Source organism: Lontra canadensis, unplaced genomic scaffold, assembly GCF_010015895.1.
Source record: "Lontra canadensis isolate GAN:19392208 unplaced genomic scaffold, GSC_riverotter_1.0 scaffold16, whole genome shotgun sequence".
In the NCBI taxonomy this organism is placed as follows: domain Eukaryota; kingdom Metazoa; phylum Chordata; class Mammalia; order Carnivora; family Mustelidae; genus Lontra; species Lontra canadensis.
This window is the reverse complement of record NW_022631010.1, coordinates 3,838,858-3,862,673: the sequence shown is the minus strand read 5'-3', so window position 1 is coordinate 3,862,673 and position 23,816 is coordinate 3,838,858. Positions and strand designations below refer to the sequence as shown.

Here is a 23,816-nt window from a genome sequence, read left to right as displayed (position 1 = left end):
TACAGTGCAATATTGGTTTCAGGAGTAGAATTCAGTGTTTCATCACTTATATATAATACCCAGTGCTCACCACAAGTGCCCCCTTTAAAGCCCAACGCATTTAGCTAATTACCCCTCACCGCCCACCTCCCCACTATCAACCCTCATTTTGTTCCCTATCATTAAGTGTATTACACTAAGTGAAATATGTCAGTCAGAGAAAGACAAATACTATATGATCCCACTCATATGTGGAATTCAAAAAGAAAATAGAGAACACATGGGAAGGAGGAAGGAAAAAAAGGAGAGAGGGAAAAAAAACCTAGGAGACTCTTAATGATAGAAAGGGGAAAGTGGGGAGGGGAAAGGGGAAGGGGCAGAGGGAGAGGGAGAGATAGAATCCTCAAGCAGAATCCTCGCTGAGCAGGGAGCCCCAGGCAGGGCTTGATCCTGGCACCGGAGATCATGACCTGAATGAAAGGCAGATGCTTAAAGGATGGAGCCACCCAAGCGCCCCCAACATGAGTTTTACTAAGGCATCTTTTCAGCTTCCGCTCCAATTGTAAACTGCTTATTCTCTGTATTTCCCAAGTCTGTTCCCAAATTCTTGTTTTTTTTAAGATTTTATTTATTTATTTGACAGACAGAGATCACAAGTAGGCAGAGAGGCAGGCAGAGAGAGAGGAGGAAGCAGGCCTCCCGCCGAGCAGAGAGCCCAACGCCAGGCTCGAACCCAGGACCCTGGGATCATGACCCGAGCGGAAGGCAGAGGCTTTAACCCTCTGAGCCACCCAGGTGCCCCATGTTCCCAAATTCTTGGAACAGAATCTTCCTGATGTAGTTCATCATTTTGTACCAAGCCACCTGGTAGGTCGCTGGCCAGCTTATAAGATTAGCTTGGCTTGGGGAGATCCCCACCTCTTGTCCAATCAACTGTGTCTGGGGCATGGGGATGGCAGGGGGAGTGGTCTCCTGGTCTGCATATGACTGTCACTTCATAAGACTATCACTGCATATGACTGTCAAGGCTCTGAGCAGGGCGGCAAGAGCATATATGGACGGTTCATGCTGTGTTCCAGGTATTCACATTTCCGTGTATCCTTGCTATAAACTCCTATAGGGAGGAATACGTCTTTGTGAAACACCGAGCCCCTAGCTTAGGGAGAAATAGGCATCAGTGAAACGCGGGTCTTCCTGGTGGAATTCTGAGGAAGGTTACCTGTGGCCCCTCTCTCTATCCCCTCATGAGTTCCCACTAATCTATTGGTGAGAGTTCGATGTTCCCAGGGTCCTATTAGACCCAATGCTCCTTTTTATAATAAATATTTTGCAGGGGCACCTGCGTCGCTCCATCGGTTAAGCATCTGCCTTTGGCTCAGGTCATGATCCTGGGGTCCTGGCAAGGAGCTGCTCAGTAAGGAACCTGCTTCTCCCTCTCCCTCTGCTGCTGTCCCCCCACTCCCTGCTTATGCTCTCTCACTCTTGCTCTCTTTCAAGTTAATTAACTAATTAATTAATTTTAAATGGGTAAATAAATAAACATTTTGCAGTGCCCCCTTTCTGTCCCAAAATAAAATTCATAAATATTGTAACCTATCTACTCATATAATTGCAAGGAAAAAAATCAAAATAAGCTCTAACCATAATATAAGGGAGAAAAGAGACTGTTTCATAATAATATGTATTTTGATATGTAAATACATTTAAAGACATAATGAAATATGTCAGATCTTGCGCCTATACATAGCATGAGTGCAAAAGCTACAAATGCAGGCTCAAATGCATGGGTCCATATGCACAATTCAAGTACTACTCCAAGTGTTTGCTCTCCGTATCCTGACTTTCCAAAACGGTAAACAGCTTGGGTAAAGTTCTAACCAAAACAAAGTATAATCATTCCTTGATTTATGCAGTAGTTTCATTCCAGGAAAATTCGATATGCAAAAACAACAACAACAACAACAACAACAACAACAACAACAAAAACTTGCAAAACAGCCTTAGATTCTGGGCTCAGAGAATTATAAATGGGTTTCTCACCTACATAAATGTCTAGAAGGACATCTGAATTTTGTTTGGGAAATGGGTCAATACTTCATTCCCCAGGTCAGTCACACACATAGCATGCCATCTTGCATCCCAGGTCCCTCACCCACTAAATTCCAATAAGGACTCCATGAATTTTGACTACCAAAAGAAAAAACAAAAACAAAAACAAAAACAAAAACAAAAAAAAACACTAGCAAATTTCAAAAATAACCCCTAGAGGGCAGTGTCTTCCTGTTGAGAATCTTCCATCTGCCATGAACAGAGTCCTTTCTGTCTGGTGGGTCTGTTTGTAAAATAAATGTAGCTGCATCATAAGCTTGAATAACTTACCCAAATTTAACTAAATGTGCTCCAAAGAAAAGATAAAGGGAAAAATGAGATTGTGGGTGGGTTTTTTTTTTCCAAAATTTTCTTACCCTTATTTTATTTATTATTTTTGGGGGGGAGAGGTTTATTTATTTGAGAGAGAGACCATGTGGGCATATAGGGGAAGGGGCAGAGGGAGATAATCTTCAAGAGGACTCCCTGTTGAGCTCAGAGCTTGACAGGGGCTCATTTCAAGACCCTGAGATCATGACCTGAGCCAAAGCCAAGAGTCCAACACAAGCAACTCAGCCCCCAGGCACCACCCTCCTCCCCTTACTTTTTAAATCAATCTAGTTTTGCCTTTCTGAACGTAGTATAAATAGAATCATTCAGTATGTACATCTTTGTATATGGCTTATTTTGCTTAACATAATGCTTTTGAGATTAACTCACGTCGTGTGTATCAGAGTATATTGTTACTGTTGTTTATTGTTTATTATTGTTAGTCTTGTACTGTATAGATGTAATTCAATTTATCCAGTCACTTCCTGGACATTTGGGTTGTTTCCAGTTACAGGATATTAGAAATAAAGCTGCTATAGGGGTGCCTGGGTGTCTCAGTTGTTAAGCGTCCACCTTCAGCTCAGGTCATGATCCCAGAGTCCTGGGATCGAGCCCCAATTGGGCTCCCTGCTCAGCAGGAAGCCTGCTTCTCCCTCTCCCACTCCCCCTGCTTGTGTTCCCTCTCTCATTATCTCTCTCTGTCATAAATAAATAAAATCTTTAAAAAAGAGAGAAGAGGGGTGCCTGGGTGGCTCAGTTGTTAGGCCTCTGCCTTCAGCTCAGGTCATGATCTCAGGGTCCTGGGATGGAGTCCCGCATCAGGCTCTCTGATCAGCAGGGAGCCTGCTTTCTCCTCTCTCTCTCTCTGCCTGCATCTCTGCCTTTTTGTGATCTCTCTGTCAAATAAATAAATAAAATTAAAAAAAAATAAAATAAAAATAATAAAGATTTAAAAAGAAAAGAAAAAAGCTATAAACTTAATAAAGAAGTCTTTGTATACACATATTTCTATTTATTTATAAGTAACTCTTATAAAAGTTACATTCAACTGTTTTTCCAAAGGGGCTGTCCATGTTACATTCCCATCAGCAAGGTATTAGCATTCCAGTTGCTCCATATCTTCACCAACACTCACTTTGGTCCATTTTTTTTCTTTCATTTTAATCATTCTGGTGGGTTTGTGATAGCATCCCATGATGGTTTTAATTTGCATTTCCCTGATGCCTCATGATTTTGAACATCTTTCCATGGGCTTAGTGTCATTTGTATACCTACTTTTGTAAAATGTCTAAAATATTTGCCTCCTATATTATTAGACTGTCTTTTTCTTGCTGGTTTGTAGGAGCTCTTCACATATTTTGGAAATGAGTCCTTTGTCAAATATATGGATTGCAAATATGAGTAATAGTAGTCCAAAGAAACCAGAAGAATGCTTCCTGGAGCCAGTGGCTGTGTGTATGAGAGATGGGAATTGCCTCAATTCCCATGCAAGAAAAGCACACAGCAATGAAGGCATTACACTGCGTTGTGTGATTCAACTATGGAGAGGTACTTCTTTTTCACAGAAATGACCATTGATGAAAGGTACTGTATAAGGTATATAGTCCGTGGTATCGTGGTGACAGGTGGTGGTTACTATTGTGGTGAGCACAATAGAGGGGTCAAATCACTATGTTGTACACCTGAAACTAATGTAACATTGTGTATTGACTGGACTTCAATGAAAATATAAATAACAAGGGGCACCTGGTTGGTTCAGTGGGGGAAGCAGTGTGCGGCTCCTGATCTTGGAGTTGTGGGTTTGAGTCCCACGTAGGGGTAGAGATTACTTAAAAATATGAAATCTTTTATAAATAATTAAAATACATTTTTTAAAAGTCTATTTTTCTATTTTTCTTTTAAAAAAAGAAAAGAAATATCCCCTACACATAACCAATAACTTCCTTTGGTGTATCGCCAGAGAAACTTGACCTGTTCCATTGGGGAAAGAAAGTTCACTTTGTATGGCAGTCTCCAGAAAGGTGCCTTCCTGAGCCATTGTCAAGGAATCTGGGGCCACACCTGATTGTTGCCTGGCTCTCAGACTTCGAGGTAGCCCTGGAACAATAAGCATATTCCACTCAACACTTTGCCGTGGAAAACCCGGGTGGGGAAGGGAGTAGGGGGGCCACCAAACCTTACCCCAAAGCCCCTACAGTACTTGTCATCTTCATCCTCTTGTTCTTTTCCCTTCTGTAAGCCCAAAAGTCTCCACCTGCCAGTGGAACAAGAACTCCTCTAATCTCTAATAGAAGAGTCTCTACGAAAATTCGGGTAGTACTCATTTGGGCAGCACACATACTAAAATTGAACAGATATAGAGATACATCCCTGTGCAAGGATGACACGCAAATTCGTTAAGTGATCCATATTTTTTGCCCTTCAGGCTCCCTGCTCCCCAAGCCTGTTTCTCCGTCTCCCTCTGCCCCCTCAGCTCATGCACACATGTGCGTTCTTTATCTCAAATGGATAAACAAGGAACACCTGGGTGGCTCAGTGGGTTAAGCCTCTGCCTTTGGCTCAGGTCATGATCTCAGGTTCTTGGGATTGAGCCCCACATTGGGCTCTCTGCTCAGCGGGGAGCCTGCTTCTCCCCACCCCCACCTGCCTCTCTGTCTACTTGTGATCTCTGTCAAATAAATAAATAAAATATCAAAAAAAAAAAAAAAACTAACAGGGATTATAAGAGAGGTAAATATTTTGAAACTCATCTATGTTTTATTTTCCTGCAATGTGTTCTAACCATTCTACTCAAGTAATAAAAATTGGAAAATTTTAAGGAAGCTTTGGGAGATATTTTAATGTTAAAAATCTTGTTTTGGGGGCACCTCGGTGACTCAGTGGGTTAAACCTCTGCCTTCCGCTCAGGTCATGATCCCAGGGTCCTGGGATCGGGCCCCGAATCGGGCTCTCTGCTTGGCAGGGAGCCTGCTTCCCCTCTCTCTGCCTGCCTCTCTGCCTACTTGTGATCTCTGTCTGTCAAATAAATAAAATGTTTTTTAAAAATCTTATTTTGGAAGACTATCTAAGCACATGTGGAAATGCTTGTGAGACATTGTTAAGTAAAAAACAAAACAAAACAAAACAAAGGCAAAAAACCAGGACACCAAAAAGTATGTGCAGTTTTATTCCATTTTACATATATTTTGTTTGTGGGTATTTATGTATAGTGAAAATACTGATGATGTTTGCTTTCTTATTTGTGCTTCTGTTTCCCAAGTTCTCTCCAATGAACATATATTATTTGTAAATTAAAAAAAACACAAGTAAGGGTGAATCTGGAAGATAAAATCAAGTGCCAGAGGGCCACTGTGGAGTCCCAGCAACACCATTTACTGGTGTATGACCTAGACAATGCTTCACCAAAAGCTTCAGCTGCCTTCCAGAAAAGGAGGGGATAATAGTACCATGACTATGATAATTAAATGAGATGAGGTGTGTAAAGCCGTTGGTCCTTCCTAATAATGGCCCAGTGATAGTATTGTTATCACTAGCTCAGCCATTCGATGACTCCCTGGGGAATGTTTGTGCTCTGAAATAGTGCTGCTGAATGCCAATACACAGCACAAATCCCTTCTGTAGCATTGTCCGCCCCCCTAGCTCACCTTGCATACCTCCAGCGCCAAGGAGCGCTCTTGCTCCCAAACCTTCCCCTTCACAATGGCCTGTCCTACCCATGTGTGGCTACTGTTTTTCTGGGAAGAAACCTTGACCTGAAGTTCAAAGATTTAAGTCCACATCCCAGCTCTGTGCCTCAGGAGCTGTGTGGCTTTGGACAAGTCACTCCCTGTCTCTGAGCTTGGGAGCCTCATCTGTGAAGTATCTTGAGGAACCTTCCACCCTAGAATTGCCTCATCTCCTTGGCCTGTTAGGTGCATCCGTATGACCTAGGCGGTAGGATGTAGGCTTAGACGATGGTCTGTTAGGGTGCTGGGTGGGAAACTGTCCTGCATGCGTGAGGTGTGAGCTTCCAAAAAAACCTATCTAGACTGTTGGGTCTCAGTTCAGTCCCTAGAAGGGTGATGGCTGCCTTCAACATAATGCTCTGAGGGAAACACAGCATTGCTTCTGGAATATTCCTGCCAAAAATGCATAAGCTGAATTCGGTCATGAGACTGAATTCACATCAGACAAACTCAAACTGAGGGACATTCCACAAAATAACTGGCCTGACCTCCTCCAAGACATCAGTGTCACAAAACACTGAAGAACAGCTCCAGGTTAAAGGAGGTCAAATAAATTGACAGCTGCTTGCACTATGTGATCCAGAGGTTTTGTTGGGCTATACAGGACTTTTTTGGAAGAGCTGGTAAAAGCTGAACAAGATCTGAAGATTAGACCATAGAATTTTGTCAATGTGAATGTCCCGAGTTTTGTCATTGTACTGTGGTTATATTAAAAAAAATGCCTTTGTTTTTAGGAAAAACCCACTGAAGTATTTAGGCCTAAAGGGGCTCATGTCTTACATACAGATAAATACACACACATATATTTATATTTTTTATATACACACATAGAGAAGAAATGATAAGATAAAAGTGATAAAATGTTAACATTTGGGAAAACTGGGTGAAGGAGCTATGGGAATTCTTTGCATTGTTCTTGCAGATTTTCTGAAGTCTGAAATGTGTGGAGAAGAAGGCCAGCTGCGTGCTTCTGGCTCTGCAGAAAAGACAGTTTTACAGAGCCCTGACAGAGTACGGGAGAATCTCATCTGACCCCACAGCCACCCCATTCAAAGCTAGGATGCCCATTTTGCAGGGGAGGATTCTGACATCAGATGCAGGAAGGGACTTGCCCTGTGCTCACAGCCCGAGGCCTGGATGTGGTAGAGCTGGCGTATGAACTTGAATCTGACTCCTCACGCCTCAAACTCATCACCATCTTCACTGCAACAAGGTCACAGACTCCCTGCACCATGTCTGGGACTGAGCAAAGAAAACATAGCTTCTCCACTCTTTGTAGAATAACACAGAGGGGAGGGGTTAGAAGGCAGAACTAAACTTAGTTCACCCCAGGATAAAACTTGATCTAATTCAACAACTTCAATGTTCTCTTGAGTTTTCTTGAATTCGGAGAGACTCAGTCTCTTTGGTATAATTGCTCAGGCTTCCTGATTCCTCCTTTCCTCCCCTGCTTCTCCCAAATAGGACGGCTGTGCTGGGGATGAGGAGTTTCAGTGACCGGCATCTGCTGGAATCTTTCTAGCGGCAGCTGGTTGCTGGTGAACTGGTCAGGCCTCCTGCTGACTCATCAAGGCCTACTGCTGACACTGGCTAAGGTCACCTCACATTGGCGAGCTGTAGTTCTGTGGCCGGCTCTGGGGTTCTTATCTGGCTCTCTTTCTAGGCTCTCAACACAAAGCCCACTCCACCCCACCACACTGGGTCCTAAAACAGGCCCAGAGGCCATCAGTTCAATGTCTAGGTCATCCAGAAACTGAGGGGGATACAGAGGCAAGGCTGATACTCAGGAAGCATGCTTTGTTATTAAAATAATTCAGTACTTTCCTCCTGGTTGGTAAAAAGTGGTGGCCCAAGATCCTTCTGTATCCCCTCCCTGCTCCTCCAGTCCAGCTGCCTCTGGCACCTTCCCAGGTCCCTTTCATACCAGCAACTAAAGGGTTAACATAGCAGCTAGCCTCCAAGACTCAGCTCCAGGCCTGAGACTCACTCCCTCCTTATGGTAAGTATTTTGAATAGCACCACTCTTCTTAGCCAGGCCAAGCAGGGGCCTTTCTCTTACTCCAAGACTACCCTGAACTCCTCTGAAAAGTCTCAAAGGACGGTGGGTGAGAGCCCCTCTGTCCTTGGCATTCCCTTCACCTTATTGAACATGCCTGCCCCTTTCTGGGCTCCACCCCAGGAGAAGGTGGGTCAACACAGGAGGTCTTCCCCAGCTCCCTTCCCCCACCCCCAGGCCCTGTTTACTATCCCGGCAAATATATTCTTCCCAGCCTGCCTGACACCGGAAGCTGCCGGCCCATAGCCATGTGACACAGCTCTGGCCCCTGAGAAGGAGGCAGAAGTCTGCTGGGGACAGTTCCAGGGACAGCGTTTGCTTTCCTGGTAAAAGTGAGAGACTTGCTCAGTTCAACCCTCCCCCTGCTTCCTGCTTCAAACAATGACGTTGCGCTGAAGTTTTGGAGGCCATAGGGGACCCAACAGGATGCTCGCCCGATGTGGTTTCTGCCTAACTCCAGATAAGCCCCTGCAAGTTGAGATACCTATTTTTCAGCCAGATGTCATCCTAATGCAGGGTAACTGGCATGTGACTCTGTCATCCTACCTCCCAGACTGCTCACGTTTTCTCCTGGCCTTCCGGCCTTCCCGTGCCCACGGTTGCCCTGGGTCTGGCTGAGGCCCACTTCTCCCCTCTCTGCTTATCCTGCATAAGTAAAAACTGTTTTCCTAAAAGCCTGTGGTCTTTTTCACCTGGCCAGGCCCTTGGAATACTAAAATAGGAGATAAAAGAACCTAGAGAAATCCTTTCACTCTTGAGGGCCTGCCTTTTAAAATGCCAAAGGATATTAACTCTACCATTATTCATCCTTTCTGTAATTAGCTCATTATTATTATTAGCTCACATTGTTACTATTAACTCTAACCTCCTTTTTGCATTCCTTCTATAAGGTCCAATTCTCCTGATATTACCATTTATCCCCACTGCATGCATGAGAAGACTCAGGATACTTGTGGAGATTGGGTAATTTTTCCAGAGTTGGAGAGAGTAGAAGGGATCTTATAGGCAGACGTGAAACCATTTACCAAGGTCATTAATACCCACTGGCCCCGGGCGCCTCGCCTCCCTTCACCAACCATCCCTCCATCCCGGCCATACCAAGACCTCATGTACCCCCATACCCCCAGCACGGGGTGGCCTGGTGGTGAGCAAGCAGCAAAGGAGACAGCCAGTAGCAGGTGTTTATTGGAGAGCAAGGGTGCCAGCCCCAGAACCAGCTCCACATTAAGGCTTAGAGATCAGAGGCCTAATTCCATAGGGGATGCAGCACAGGGAGGCATCTGGGCACATGTGCATGTAGGTTTCTTGCCTTGTACAGTAAGTCCGGCAGGCCCCCTGGCCCTTCCAGCACCGCTTAAATTCACTTCTCCCTAGGCAGAGGAAGACCACAAGTCACAGGGCAGCCCAGGCATTGCAGGTTAGACTGCTGTGCACAGCTTTGACCATACATCAGGGGTTAAGCCACAGGTCACAGATAAATCCCTGACCACAAGCTAGACCACGGGACCCACATTAGATCACAAGTCTGGTCTTTTGTTAGCTCTCCGGTCATTGTGTTGGGTGACTGATTACATAACAGGCCCACAGGTCATAACTTAGGCCACAGGACACAAACTCTGACCACAGGTCAAGGGGTTAGATTAGATGGAACAGATTAGACTCCTAGTCACAGATGAGACAACTAGTTACAAATGAGCCTTCAGATTTCGGTCCAGGTTAGCCCACAGGTCACAAGTTAGACCACTAGTTATAAGTTAAAAACTGATTTCCCTTTTTTTTTTTTTTAGATTTTTTTTTTTTTAATTTACTTAGAGAGCAAGTGAGGGGAGGGGCAGAGGGAGATGGAGAGAGACTCTCAAGCAGACTCTGCATTGAGTTTGCAGCCTGACATGGGGCTCGACCTCACAACCCAGAGATCATGACCTGAGCTGGAATCAAGAGTCAGATGCTTGGGGCGCCTGGGTGGCTCAGTGGGTTAAAGCCTCTGCCTTCGGCCCAGGTCATGATCCCGGAGTCCTGGGATCGAGCCCCACATCGGGCTCTCTGCTCAGCGGGGAGCCTGCTTCCCCCTCTCTCTCTGCCTGCCTCTCTGCCTACTTGTGATCTCTGTCTGTCAAATAAATAAATAAAATCTTAAAAAAAAAAAAAAGAGTCAGATGCTTAACAGACTCAGACACCCAGGAGCCCCTGGAAACTAATGTCTTGTCCACCCACCCCCTGCTCAGGTACACTCTAAGCACTTTTCATCACAACACTATACAATTACAGTTGGTCTTATTATGATCCCTGTAATACAAGGTAAGGAAACTGAGGCATGGGAAAGTTAACAGCCTTGCCCAAGATTACAGAGACATGAGGAGCAGAACCACGATTCAAACCCAGATAATCAGGCTTTAAAGTCCACACTCATAATCATGACATAAACTCCCTCGCACACATAGGGACCTGTTAAATGTTAGTGGAGGAATTTCTAGCCACGGGCCATGGAAAAGGTAGGGTTTTGGAGGAACAGGTCCTCCTGTACCCCCTCTAAGGGTCTTTGGTCACAGCCTGAGGCATCGCCTTCATTTATTCATTCAACAAACCTGGGACATTGGGAATACCACAATGAACAAGATGGGCCAAGGTCCATGCGCTCAAGGAGCTTCTAGAAGGAAAGGCAATTAATATCCTAGCGAATAAATATAATCACTAGAACTGTGGAAAGCATCCCGAAGGAAACCATCAGGATGTGGTGATGGCCAGTTAGGACAGGTGTGCAAATGTGAGGAGAGAAGCAGGCTCAGGCAGACCTTTCTGTTCCAGCAGTATTTCTAGGCATGTGACCCAGGTGGGCAGAGAGCAGCTTTGAAGAACTGGGCTGAGCAGGAGCTGGAGGGGAAAGGCCTCCCTCTCTCTTCCTCAATTAAAAGAGATCCCATGGGGGTGCCTGGGGAGCTCAGTCAGTTGGGCGTCTGATTCTTGATTTTGACTCTGGTCATGATCCCTGCGTTGGGCTCTGGACTCTGGCTCTTGGGGTTTTCTCTCTGCCTCTCTCTCTCTCTCTCTACCTTTCCCCACCATGTTATCTCTCTCTCTCTCTCTCTCTCTCAAATAAATAATTTCTTAGAGAGAGAGAGAGATCCCACAGAACCCTCCCAATGGACCAACCCACGGGTGTTTTCTGCCCCGTCGACCAGCCATCCTTCCATTCTGCCAAGGTAGAGAATCTTAGAATGAGACGGACCTAGCCTCAAAATCTCTATAAGGCAGAGGATCCACCCTCTGAAAAAGCGAACCGCTACAGTATAGCGGTTAGCGGACGGCGTGAATCCAGCTCAGATCCTAATCCCAGCTCCGCCAGTTCCCCGATGAGTGACCTTGGCCTCAGATTCCTCCTCTGTGGAACTTCCCCCCTTTCAGGGAGCAGCTATACGGACTTTCATCATTCTAGCACAGTGCCTGGCCAATAGTAAACACCCCACACATGGCAAGCGAGATTATCGGAATGACAGTGTAGAGGGCAGAGCAACTGCAGCCCATTTGCCACCAAGCCTCTCCTTTCATAGGTCAGGACAGGAAGCGAGTTACCCAGCATTTCCCAGCCAGTCAGTGGGGGGTTCTAGAACCAGAACCCAAGACTCTGACTCCCAGGTGAGGGCAGTTCCTATAACTACTCTTAACACATCATCACATTTCGACCTTCTGATGACCCGGAGACCCAGAGTTGCTATTTTCTCCTACATGATCTGTACCTCCTGCCCTGCTCGTCTCTTTGACTTCATCTTCTCTCCTGGTGCACTCCCACTCCAGCCATATGGGTCTCCTCAAGGCTCCTCAGACACATCGGGCACCCTCCTGCCTCCTGGTGCCTGAGAAGATCTTAATATTCTCACCACAGTCAGATCTCTGCTCAAAAACGACCTTACAGGGGTGCCTGGGTGGCTCAGTGGGTTAAAGCCTCTGCCGTCAGCTCAGGTCATGATCCCAGGGTCCTGGGATCGAGCCCCACGTAGGGCTCTCTGCTCAGTGGGTAGCCTGCTTCCCTCTCCCTCTCTGCCTGCCTCTCTGCCTACTTGTGATCTCTGTCTGTCAAATAAATAAATAAAATCTTAAAAAAAAAAAAAAAAAAAACCTTACATGAAATGGTGAAAATACCTGAGACTGACTTCATGATAGTTCACTAAAACCAAGCTGGTTCACGGTGACGATTGTTGAGATTGGGTGAAGGTACACTGGGGTTTGTTATACTATTTTTAAATTTATGTTTGGCATTTTCTAAAATGAAAAGGTTTCTTTTAAAAATAGCATTACAGGGGCGCCTGGGTGGCTCAGTGGGTTAAAGCCTCTGCCTTCGGCTCAGGTCATGATCCCAGGGGCCTGGAATCAAGCCCCTCATTGGACTCTCTGCTCAGCGGGGAGCCTGCTTCCTCCTCTCTCTCTGTCTGCCTACTTGTGATCTCTATCTGACAAATAAAAAAAAATCTTTAAAAAATAAATAAATAAGTAATACCATTACATTATTCTCTACGTTTGCATTTAAAAAAAAAGACTCACCTTGTTCTTTATGTTAATCTCTCTAAATTCATGTAAATTTCAAGTTGTTCAGAATAAAAAATACACAGGGCCTCCCTTGACCATCCCCATCAGCTCTCCCATCCATACCTCCCCCCACTGCAAGCACACACCACACTGACCCCTGGCTCTGCTTCTATTCTTCTGAACACTTATCACCTGATATATCACCTGATATATCATGTGTTTATTTGGTTCTTTTCTGTCTAAAATACCAGCACCATGAAAGCAAGGACCTTGTTTTCTTTCCCTGACAGATCCCCAACAGCTGTCATGGTGTCAACCCAAAGTAAATATTCTTCAAAAAATATTTGTTGCGTGAACCCCACTTTAAGGATTAAGAAACTGAGGTGCAGACTGATTTAGGAAGTTGCCTTAAGGGGCCCAGCAGGTTAGAGGTGGGACCAGAAAACAAACACTGGTCTAGGCCTCCTCTATCCCCCAGAACCTTGGAGGTTATTACACACACACACACACACACACACACACATGCACACACTTACCTGGAGGCAGATGACCCAGGGCCAGGAGAGCCACAATGAGCAGCAGCAGCTGTGTCATGACCACAGAGAACACCAGAGGAGCCAGGCATACTGAGCTCTGCTGCCTGCGGCCCAGCCTTTATCAGGCTGCAGATGGCCTGAGTGGGAGGCTGAGGCTCTGTGAGGCCAAGGATGTAGCTGGATCTCAGCCAGCTCTGCGGCAAACTACTCAGCCATACAGTGAATGAGCGGCCGAGCAGCCGAGCTGGAACTAGAAGCTAAGTTGCCCGACAAGATACCAGTCACAGTCCATCTTGTAGGAAAGGGATGCTCAGAAGGCCAAACCACAGAAGGAGGCCAGGCATGAGGGGGTACAGTGTCTGCCCCGAGCCCTGCGGGGGCTGAGCTAATCTACAGGCCTGCTCTGGGAGTTGCTCTGAGCTGGACACCTGGATCCCCTCAGCCATGACAATGAACCCCACGCACAGGTACAGCCTGGTCTGCAAGGGCCCACATACAAACCCACCCCGGTCCTTCAAGACCTCAAAGGAAGCACCCTGCTCAAAGAGCCTGGATCCTGGTCCCTCAGATGGCCGGAATCACCAATTCCCTACAGCCAACTGCCCTACTCTATCACAATGTGTCTCTCCTTCTCTAAGTGCCTAAGAAGAATTATTTTTAAAGCCATGGGTGGTGATGGAAAGGGACAGTCGGCTGAGAGGCAGAATCCTGAACGGCAGGCCCAGATAAGCTTCAGTGTAATCATCCTTCTAGTGTTGTGCTGGAATTAAATGAGCTAATAATGGAGGCAAAGTGCTCAAATCATACCAGCCACAGCCCAAATGTCCAGTAAATATTCATCAGGGAGGGGACAGGCTTTCTTCCAGGCCCAGGACCGCCTCTTGCATAAAGAGTGCTTAACCTAGAACTTGGTGAATGAACGAATGGAATGCCAAAATCAGATATCCAGAAGTCTTCAATGCAGACTTCCTAGGCTCCCTCCTCCCCTGAAGCCACCTCCCCAGATTAATTCTCCATCCAGAGCTGAGTTTCTCAAAGTGGGGTCCATGAACTCTGCAAGATCACCGGGCATTTGTTTAATATGCAGATTCCTGAATATGCAATTGTTTAATATGCAGATTCCCTCAGAACGGGCTGAATCCCCCTCTCCTGAAGGGTGAGACCTCAGAATCAACATTCAACCAGCTCCCCAGGTGGATTCTGCGAGGGCTAAAGTTGGCGCGCCCCGTCGCTGGCGTGGATACAGAGGGGGTCCACACCCAGGAATTTAGAAATCCCTTCTTTCCTCTCTCTCGCCCCCCACCCCAACACTGCCACCACCACCCCAGGAGAAAGCCTTGCAGCAGTGGGTCAACCGAGCTCTGCGGAAAGTCGAGAAGTCGTTGGGCGGCGGAGGCCTCGGGGCGGGGACCCCGGGGCTGCCCTGACGGGGCGGGGCTGGACGGGGCGGGGTCGCGGCTCCTCCCCCGGCCCCGGCGGCTGGGCGGGACCTGCCCGAGGGGCTGCGCGCCGAGGCGGTCGTGCAGCCTGCAGCACCCGGCAGCTGCGGCGGCCGGGGACCCCGGACCCCTCCCCACGCGAGGTAAAGGCCCGCGCAGCCCGCCGCCAACTTAGTCAAGTTGGAGCGGAGTTCGCCAGGCGCCTGACTGGGGGGCGGAGGGCGGGGGGAGGCTCTGCGGCGCAGGCAGGGGCGAGGGAGGCCTCGAACCCACGTCCCGGGGTAAGGGTCCTCCGGCCTGGGGCCTGGTGGGTTGGAGACCCTCGGACAAGGAGCCCTCCCGGGATCAGGGGACTCACACCCAGGACCCGGGGCGGGGGAAGCTCGAACTCAGACTCCAGGAATGGCACATGCGCCCCCAGGCCCTGTAGGTCCCTTCCCCACCTCCCTCCAGGACCCTGTCCTATCACCAAAACTGGGTCCCCGCAGCCTCGAAACCCCCACCCCCCAACAGCCGCTGGAGGCCGTCGATCCAGCCTCTCCTGAATTTTTCACGTAGGGGGCGGGCCGAACACGCCGTTCCCATGGCACCAGGGTGCTCGGGTTACAGGCGAGGGAACCCCCAGACTCCCCTCGCCCTTTGCCCTTCGGAATACCAACCCACTCCATCCTGCCTCTTCCTCAGCTCAACCCACTTAGGAGATGGGGCCGCGGAAGGGAACCCCCCAGGGGCCCTCAACCCTCCAACCCTGATTTGAACCTTGGAGAAGAGAACTGTGGGGAAGGGGAGGACCGGGCAATTAAGGCGACTTTCGGAACATAGGTCCAATGTTCCAAATGCGAGGGGCACGTCTGTGTACACGGGTGTGTGCGTGCGTGTGTGGGCATGCCACCTCGCTGCTGCCCGTCTGTCTGTCTCTGTCTGTGTGTCCTGGAGCTTGGGGTCATCCTCAAGGCGTAGGAAGTGACCTGTGGTGTGCAAGCGTGTGCTCGTAGCTTGCACACTCACATGTCCCAGCCTGACCCAGGTTTACTCTGGCCCCAAAGCCAGGAAGCCCCCACCCCAAGGAGCTGAGGCGCCTCCTCCTGTCATTTGAACAAGAGAAGGTTTGGAGGAAGTCCTCTTGGGAGCTCATCTGGACCCTGCAATGCCTGGTTCACTACCATTCTTGCTTCTTGCTTACAGAAGGAAAGAAGGAAGGAACAAAGCCCCTCCCACCCAAGGATGACACTAAACACCCAGCAAGACACAAAGACCCCCCTGCGTCGGCGAGCCAGCACGCCACTGACCCTGTCCCCCCGGGGCCACCAGCCTGGCCTCCTGTGTGCAGCACCTTCCACAAAATCCCAGCATCCCCGGCTGGGCCAGTCAGCCTCCCTCAATCCTCCCACCCGGCACCCTTCGCCTGCCCCCAATGGTTGGTCCTCTGAATCCAGTGACTCCGAAGGCTCCTGGGAGGCTCTCTACCGCGTGGTACTGCTTGGAGACCCTGGCGTAGGGAAGACCAGCCTGGCCAGCCTCTTTGCCGGGAAGCAAGAGCGGGACCTCCATGAACAACTGGGAGGTAGGGACCCTGTGGGCTGGGTTGGGATGTGGCCAAAGGAGTGAAAGGCCTGTCGTCAGGGGCACAAGGCTGCCAAGAAGAGTTGTGCAACTCACGCACAGCTCAACTTGAAAGGGCATCATTCACATAGACTATGAAGTGAATGGTCCCCACACACACCTCCACAAGATGGTGCAGTGCACAGTCTGCACAATGGTCTATAGGAGAGAAATGCCTTGAATAGTGAGAAGGTTGCCCATTTCTCATGGATGAGGTATATGATTAATTTCCATGTCATAAGGGAAGCAATTCTGAGTTCCATGAATCTCAGATAGAAAGAAATGGCAGGCTTGCACCCCACTCAGAAACTCCCAGCCCTAACTTCCACTGACTCGCAGATCTTCCTAGCCCCACAGACAACCATCCATGGCTACCATGACCTACAGCAAAACTAAGATCCTGCCCCAAATGGAGACTCCCCAGGTTCCTTTATTCCCGAGAGATGCAGTGAGCTGAGAGGGTCAGGGACCCCAGGATGAGGGGAGACAGAGACAGGACAGAAGAAATGAAGAAGGGTTCCTACAGGACCAGCTGAGAGGACACAGACTGAGTGCAGAGGGAGGTTGGTTAAAAGCAAAGAGAAAGTGGGGACACTCTGGCCAGGCCCCTTCTCTAGCCTTGACCCCTCTGAGTGTGAGAGCCCCAGATGAGAGGTGTACGTATTTACTTGTAGGTGTGACAAATGGTGAGACTGAGGCCTGAAGAGGGTAATGTGACCTGCCCAAAGCCTACCCTAAGTTAGGGACAGAGAGGGACTGGGAGAATTCCCAGCCCAGCTTTAACCCCACCATCCCATGCTCATAAATCAACCAAACTGGCAAAAGCTTTCTCAGCCCCTACTACATATCAGATATGATGCTGGGAGCTGGGGAGACATGGGCTCCTCGTGGAGCTTCTTGACCTATCAGGAGAGATATCAAACAAGTGTGGAGCACAAGTGGGGTGGGGGAGGGCACTGTAACCAGAAAGGGAACTAGAGGGGCCACACCCTCCACATGCCTGCCCCTCCTCCCTGAGATCTGGCTCTTTCCTCGGTTGCAGAAGATGTGTACGAGAGGACCCTCACAGTGGATGGAGAGGATACCACGCTCGTGGTCATGGACACCTGGGAGGCTGAGAAACGGGTATGGCACAGTAAACAGGACTTGCGGGGAGGGATGCTGAACCTGGTACCAGACTCCTGTCCCCTCCTAGGTCACAAAACAGCAGGGACAGGGCGAGGCCATCCTCAGCAGCCCCCAAAACCCACAGCTTCCAAGCGGCCTTTGCAGCAAAGGCAGAAGAACCTTATGACCCCAAGTCCTTTTCTCACTCCACTGATCCCCTCTGCAGCCATCCCAGGAGGTGCAAACCTCCACCTCGTCTTCAGCACCTTCATCCCACTGCCCCCCACACGCACTGTGCAGAGGAACACTGCGTTTAGCACCAAAATGCCTGAGGGTAACCCCCCACACCTTTCTCTTCCTTTCCAGTCGTGTGACTTTGTGCAACTGACTCACCATCCTCAGTTTTCCCACCTGATAAATGGGTTAATCATTCCTGCCTTCCTTACCAGCTGGTTTTTTTTTAAGTTCTTAACCAATTTCACAGTGGTGACCACAGTTTGGAGCATGCAACAATGCTGAACATAGGTGAAGAAATGTAAATTATGATCATTCTTCTTCCTTATAACTTGGTAGCTAGTAAAGAAGGAAACCAAAGGATGTCCTCCCCTACCGGGTTCCAGAGTAGGAAGAAAATAACAGGTAGGGATATGCCCCTTGTTATTCTTTTCTTACCTTGTTTGAGTTTTCCTTTGTCTTGCTATGCAGATAATACATGCTTATTGTAGAACTTTGAAGAAATACAACCAAGTAGAGAGAAAGATGTAAAAATCACCTGGGAGCCTATCTCTCTAAAGGGCAGGCCCCGCCCCTAACATGCAGGGAGGCCACGCCTACAGGGTGGGGCTTAGGAGGGCACTGTCCGGTGATTGACAAGAATGGCTGAGAGCTCCAGTGATAGGACGAAAGGATAGGGAAGATGCTAAGGGGCTGATTCCTTTCCACGAGGATAAAAGGACACCCAGCTCCAAATGAGCATGATAACGATGATGATGGTCCTCCTAGCAGCAGCTGACATTTATGGAGTACCCTCCAAGTGTCAGCCCCTGTGCTAAGCGCTGGATATATGTATTAAGACGTTCAGTCAAAACAAATACAATAGGTGAGTATTCTGATCCCATCCTGCTGATGAGGAAATCAAAGCTCAGAGACCAAGCGAGATTCGAACCCAGATCTATATGCCCCCGAGCCTGTACTCTTATGCACCAGGACTGTCCCTCTCCATCCCCTCTGGGTACATCACCTTCTGAGCCTTCAGCTAGGGTTTCACTCCTTCACTCATTCATTCACCAAGAAACACTGGCTGAGTATGAATCATGGGCCAGGACACTGAAGACCCAATAGTGAGTAGGACAGACATGTCCCTTGGCCTCATGGAGGTCACAGACTGGTGAGGGGCGAGGGGGTCACTTTTTGAATGCAGTTGAAAATCCAGTGGGCAGAGTCCAGTGAATTAAGGAAAGTGACCAACCTGGGAGTCCGATTTGGGAGACCAGGGAAGAATACTGGAACTGGAATTCTTGTGCCCAGCTGGCTTTATGGACTTGAGAATGTTTTCTCTTCTCCTTTGGCCCTTGGACTTCCTACAAGCAAAATGGGGAAACTGAACCAATTTCCCTGACTGGTGATGGTGGAGGCAATTTCCGTAGAGGGTCCATGCAGTAGCGGTGCCAACAGAATAAGCATCCATCCTTTCGACAGATGGGCCCCTTTGGTGTGAGAGAGGCAGGATCTTGGGGTGCCTGGTGGCTCAGTCGTTAAGCATCTGCCTTCGGCTCAGATCATGATCCCAGGGTCCTGGAATCGAGCCCCACATCGGGCTCCCTGCTCAGTGGGAAGCCTGATTCTCCCTCTCCCACTCCCCCTGCTGTGTTCCCTTTCTCGCTCTCTCTCTCTGTAAAATAAATAAATAAAATCTTAAAAAAGAGAGAGAGAGAGAGAGGCAGGATCTTCCAGAATTGGGTGGACCTTTGGCTTATGAAGTAGTGCCCTAGCTGGCCTGACCATTAGGGTCACCTAGAGAATATAAAAAAAAATCAAATATCTGGGGCACCTGGGTGACTCAGTCGGTTAAGCGCCAGACTCTTGATTTTGGCTCAGGTCACGATCTCACGGGATGTGAGATGGAGCCCCGCATAGGGCTGCAGGCTCAACGGGGAGTCTGTCTGAGATTCTTTCTCTCCCTCTCCCTGTGCTCCTCCTCCCCACAACTCACATGCTCTCTCACTTTCTCTCTCTCTCAAATAAATAAATAAATAAACTTTTTAAAAAATTTAATTCTCAGGTCTCACCCCAGACCTAATGAATAAGAACCTACAAAAATGGGGTCTTGTAACCTATATTTCTAATCACACCCCCAGGAGTCCTACGCACAGATCCACGTTCCAATGGGCTTCTGTGATCCAACACATAGCAAATCCTTCATAAACATCTGTGCAATGAATCAGTGAATGCTCAAGCCACACACTTTCTTTCTACAGATAGGGAAACTGAGACCCAGAGGGAGGAAGGAACCTGTCCATAGTAAGATAAAGAACTCACATCTATCTGACTCATCCCATGGTTATTTGGCCTGGGGAAGGGTCAGTCAGGCTGTGGAGAACTTAATCTCTTCAACAGTGTGTTGACCATTGATCTGATGCTTTCCTAATCAACCATCTTACTGGGTTATCAGAAAATTCTTCTGGCTTCTTGCTCCCTCAGAAACAGTGCCTCTGACACACTCGGTATTTCCTACCCCTGGTCTACTGTCCTCTCCTGTTCATTCCCTCAAACCCTACTCCCCAGTCCGCTCTTACACCCTCCCCACACTGTACCAGGTTGTGTTCTTCTGACCTCCTCCCCTCATCCCCCATGGCTCCTCCAGCCACGTGCTCCTGCCTCTTAATGCTACTTATCACAGGGCATCAAAATTCTTGACTTCTAGGGCCTCCCTTCCAGCCCATGAGCTTTTGGAAGATAGGAACAGTGTCTTACTAAACACTTGTAAAGTTGTCACCCAGCTGGTCCAGTCTCAGCATGCTGTCCCTCACAAAAGATTGCCACCCAAAACAGCATATCAAAATTGCTCCAGTTCTCCCCTTCCTTGTCAAAGAATTTGCAAGGACTCTGCTTCTTAAATACTCCACCTTGGGGCACCTGGGTGGCTCAGTCATTAAGTGCCTGCCTTTGGCTCAGGTCATGATCCCAGCGTCCTGGGATTGAGTCCCGTGTTGGGCTCCCTGCCCATTGGGAAACCTGCTTCTCCGTCTTCCCCTCCCCCTGCTTATGTTCCTGCTTTCGCTGCCTCTCTCTGTGTCAAATAAATAAATAAAATCTTAAAAAAATAAAAATACCCGCCTCTCCCACCCCTTCCCTTACATTCCACAGTTGCTCCTCCACTTCTCTCTTCAACACTGGCCTGGAAAATGCCTCCCCTTGAAATCAGCCTCCCTTCTCACTTCTCTCCCTTCCTTTTGCCTCTCTTTTTAAAAGATTTTGTTTGGTTATTTATTTATTCATTTAGAGACGTAGTGAGTGGGGGAGGGGCAGAGGGAAAGGGAGAGAGAACCTCAAGCAGACTCCGCACTGAGCGTGAAGCCTAATGTGTGGCTTGGCCCCATAACCCCGAGACCATGACCTGAGCCGAAATCAAGAGTCAGATGCTTAACCCACCGAGCCACCCAGGCGCCCCCACTTTGTCTCTTAATTGGATTGCAGAAGGCCACAAGAACTGTCTAGCAAGGCTGAACCCTTCTCAGAAACCAGACAGAAGAGCTGAACCCTCCTTAGCAGGAAGGGGAACCAAGAAATCTTTTGACTCCAGTGCCTGGCCTCCAGAAGCAATCAATGAATGAGAAAATGTAGTGAGGTGTGATTAGCCCAGCTTTCCACACAGAGAAACTAAGGCTCAGAGACAACTAGTGCTTTACCCAAGGTAACACAGAATAATGGCAGAATTTGTCCCCCAAACCTGTCCAGAGTAAAACCTCAGCCCCAGTGCCCCCATCAGACCATTCCAGCCCCACCTTTCTCAGCCAGGGCCCTCTGGCTGAGAGGTAGGTACCTTTGGAGAATGGGCCTGGGGTCGCTCTGTTGCAGGATGAAAGCTGGAGCCAGGATTCGTGCCTGGAGGTGGGCAGCGCCTATGTCATTGTGTACTCCATCGCGGACAGAGGCAGCTTCGAGAGTGCCTCTGAGCTCCGCATTCAGCTGCGGCGCACACATCAGGCGGACCACGTGCCCATCATCCTGGTGGGCAACAAGGCTGACCTGGCCCGCTGCCGGGAAGTCTCCGTGGAAGGTGAGCCCTCCACTCCACCCTCCTTCCCCAGCTTCCTCTCAATCTGCTGTCACTGCTCCTCCTCCTGTGCCCTCCATCTCAGGGAATGTCACCCCACCCTCGCCCCCATCATGCATCTACACACCTAAGCCTGAAAGCTAGGAACTATTCTTGCTTCCTCTCCCACTCCCCCAAACCAGCTGCCAAATCCTGTCAGGTCCACGGCCCTTAACCCCTCGTTCCATTCCCCCTGTGCTCACAATCTCTGCCCCATCCTGGCATCTCCAATTTAGCCTGGGCCAGCCCCTGTACTTCTCTCTCCCCATTCAATCCTTTCTCCTTGCCAGCTGTCAAGAGTTTTCTAAAACCATATCTGACATTGTCACTCCTTTGCTTTCGTCACTAATTTGCTTAAAAATTCCCCTATGGTTCTCCCATGCCCTCAGACAGAGATACTATCCACCAGGCATGATAAGCCCAGTGCCTATAAGCTCTCCAAAGGCTTACATCTGGGGTCTGAAACAATTATTAGCTCCAAAACACCGTGAGAAAGTTGCAAATTAAAATTTCACAAAACTTTAATCATCTACAATATACAATATTGTGGCAGCTGACAACTACAAACCAAAACGTTTAGTTACAGATAATTTGTACTCAAAGTGGGGTAGGGAATATTTTAATGCGTTTGATAATATCGTATGGGACCCCAGAAAGATCTCAAAATGGCCCTTCTTGCAGGGCAAAATCTAAAAATGAAGGAAACTGAGAGCCAGAGCGTATAAGCCAGTTCCACGGGGTCACCAGCATCTAAGGACTAGAACCCAGACCCCTGTCTCCCAGCCTAATGGCTTTCTGAAGATGGAAGACCATATGCTTTGTGAGCAGACAGCCCCAAACTCCCCAGCATAATCCCCAGGAGATTTTGTTAAAAACTCTGGTTCACCGACCTCGTCCCAAACCTACCGAATCAGATCTTTGCTGGTGGGCTCAAGAATCTGCATTTTAACAAGCTCCCCCAGATAACCCTGATGCACAACTCAGACCCCTTACCTGGCCTTCAAGCCCCTTCCCAGCCTGTCCTCCCAGCCTCATTCTGCTCCCAGTATCAGTCACTGGCCTGTGAACTAACTCCTCAGAGCCAGGTCTCATTTATCTCCGATTCCCCTGGTACCCAGCACAAGCTAGGACCAAAAGAAAAAACGCTTAGCTTGAGACTAAACACAACTCTTCCCACCTTTATGTCCCCCTCTACCTGGCCCGCCTGACCCCGCCCCTCAGAGGGCCGCGCCTGCGCAGTGGTGTTCGACTGCAAATTCATCGAGACATCGGCCACGCTGCAGCACAACGTGGCCGAGCTCTTCGAGGGCGTGGTGCGCCAATTGCGCTTGCGCCGCCGGGACAGCGCGGCCCCCGAGACATCAGCCCTCCGAAGGCGAGCGAGCCTGGGCCAGCGGGCTCGTCGCTTCCTGGCCCGCCTGACGGCCCGCAGCGCCAGCCGTCGGGCGCTCAAGGCCCGCTCCAAGTCTTGCCACAACCTGGCGGTGCTCTGAAGCCGCGTGCCCCTCGCCCCCAGGGCTAGCGGAACATTGGGCGGCAATCTGAGCTCCACCGATGCCATCGAAGGGCCACGACCGACGTAGTTGCCTGGAGTCTGCACAGTGGGCGGTGCCTGCCTGCTGCCCCGAGGGCTGGAGCATCTCCCCTAGCCGCAGCTTCAGGCACCCCTCCGCCCCGGGAAGCAGTGGACAGACTATGGGACCGAAGCCTCAAAGTGGACACAGAGTAGGTTTTGGCTTTTGTTTTTATGCGCCGCAAGCCTTTTTGTAAAAATCTTTGTCCCTGGGCTCTGGCCAACTCCACACAATAAACCAGACCAGAAGGGTATCCAGTCTGAATGCCCAGACCTCTTCTTTTGGGCTCTTCCAGGCATCTCCACGTCCCCACTGTCCCATCTACACTGGCTGCAGACTGGGTTAGCCTGCTGACCTGGATTCAAGGTCAGTCAATCAATTCACTCGACAGGCTTCATGTTCAGGCCCTTCTCCCAACCACTGGGCATGGCCCCTGGCGCCGGTCTTTGTGGGAGACCCAGTGGTGCACAGACAACCACAATTCAGTGTGATGACCTCCTATTCTTTTCATCAACCCATTTCTTAGATTATAGGTTTATAAAAT

The 23,816-nt window shown here is 49.0% G+C and overlaps 2 protein-coding genes and 1 pseudogene across 4 annotated transcripts; 2 read left to right on the top strand and 1 right to left on the bottom strand.

The window, feature by feature from the left end:
- Nucleotides 1–4,713: 4,713 nt before the first annotated feature.
- LOC116868818 lies at nt 4,714–4,812 on the top strand (annotated as a pseudogene).
- Nucleotides 4,813–9,402: 4,590 nt separating this feature from the next.
- On the bottom strand, nt 9,403–13,365 carry DEFB124 (defensin beta 124). The gene is made up of 2 exons (XM_032859368.1): nt 13,236–13,365; nt 9,403–9,548 (listed from the first exon to the last, which is right to left on the bottom strand). Exons 1-2 carry the CDS (start codon nt 13,291–13,293, stop codon nt 9,403–9,405), a joined length of 204 nt encoding a protein of 67 aa, XP_032715259.1. The 5' UTR covers nt 13,294–13,365.
- A 1,357-nt stretch (nt 13,366–14,722) lies between these two features.
- Nucleotides 14,723–23,268, top strand: REM1 (RRAD and GEM like GTPase 1). Of its 3 annotated transcripts, none has more exons than XM_032858964.1 (5): nt 14,723–14,817; nt 15,860–16,238; nt 17,319–17,401; nt 21,461–21,662; nt 22,920–23,268. In XM_032858964.1, the coding sequence occupies exons 2-5, from the start codon at nt 15,899–15,901 to the stop codon at nt 23,189–23,191; spliced, it is 897 nt and encodes a 298-aa protein (XP_032714855.1). In that variant the 5' UTR covers nt 14,723–14,817; nt 15,860–15,898; the 3' UTR covers nt 23,192–23,268. The 3 variants fall into 3 exon arrangements, with proteins under 3 accessions (XP_032714855.1, XP_032714857.1, XP_032714856.1); XM_032858966.1 differs by lacking the exon at nt 14,723–14,817 and adding an exon at nt 15,374–15,492; XM_032858965.1 differs by lacking the exon at nt 14,723–14,817 and adding an exon at nt 15,374–15,496.
- The last annotated feature ends 548 nt before the right edge of the window (nt 23,269–23,816 follow it).

Bases quoted from the DNA above. Each gene is read 5' to 3' on its own strand.
- DEFB124 (XM_032859368.1), bottom strand. From the start codon at position 13,293: ATGACACAGCTGCTGCTGCTCATTGTGGCTCTCCTGGCCCTGGGTCAT. The intron at 9,549-13,235 runs GTAAGTGTGTGC...TCCTCTGCCTAG, and splicing joins CCTGGGTCATCTGCCTCCAG to GGAGAAGTGAATTTAAGCGG.
- REM1 (XM_032858964.1), top strand. From the start codon at position 15,899: ATGACACTAAACACCCAGCAAGACACAAAGACCCCCCTGCGTCGGCGA. The intron at 17,402-21,460 runs GTATGGCACAGT...GCTCTGTTGCAG, and splicing joins CCTGGGAGGCTGAGAAACGG to GATGAAAGCTGGAGCCAGGA. The intron at 21,663-22,919 runs GTGAGCCCTCCA...CCCGCCCCTCAG, and splicing joins CCGGGAAGTCTCCGTGGAAG to AGGGCCGCGCCTGCGCAGTG.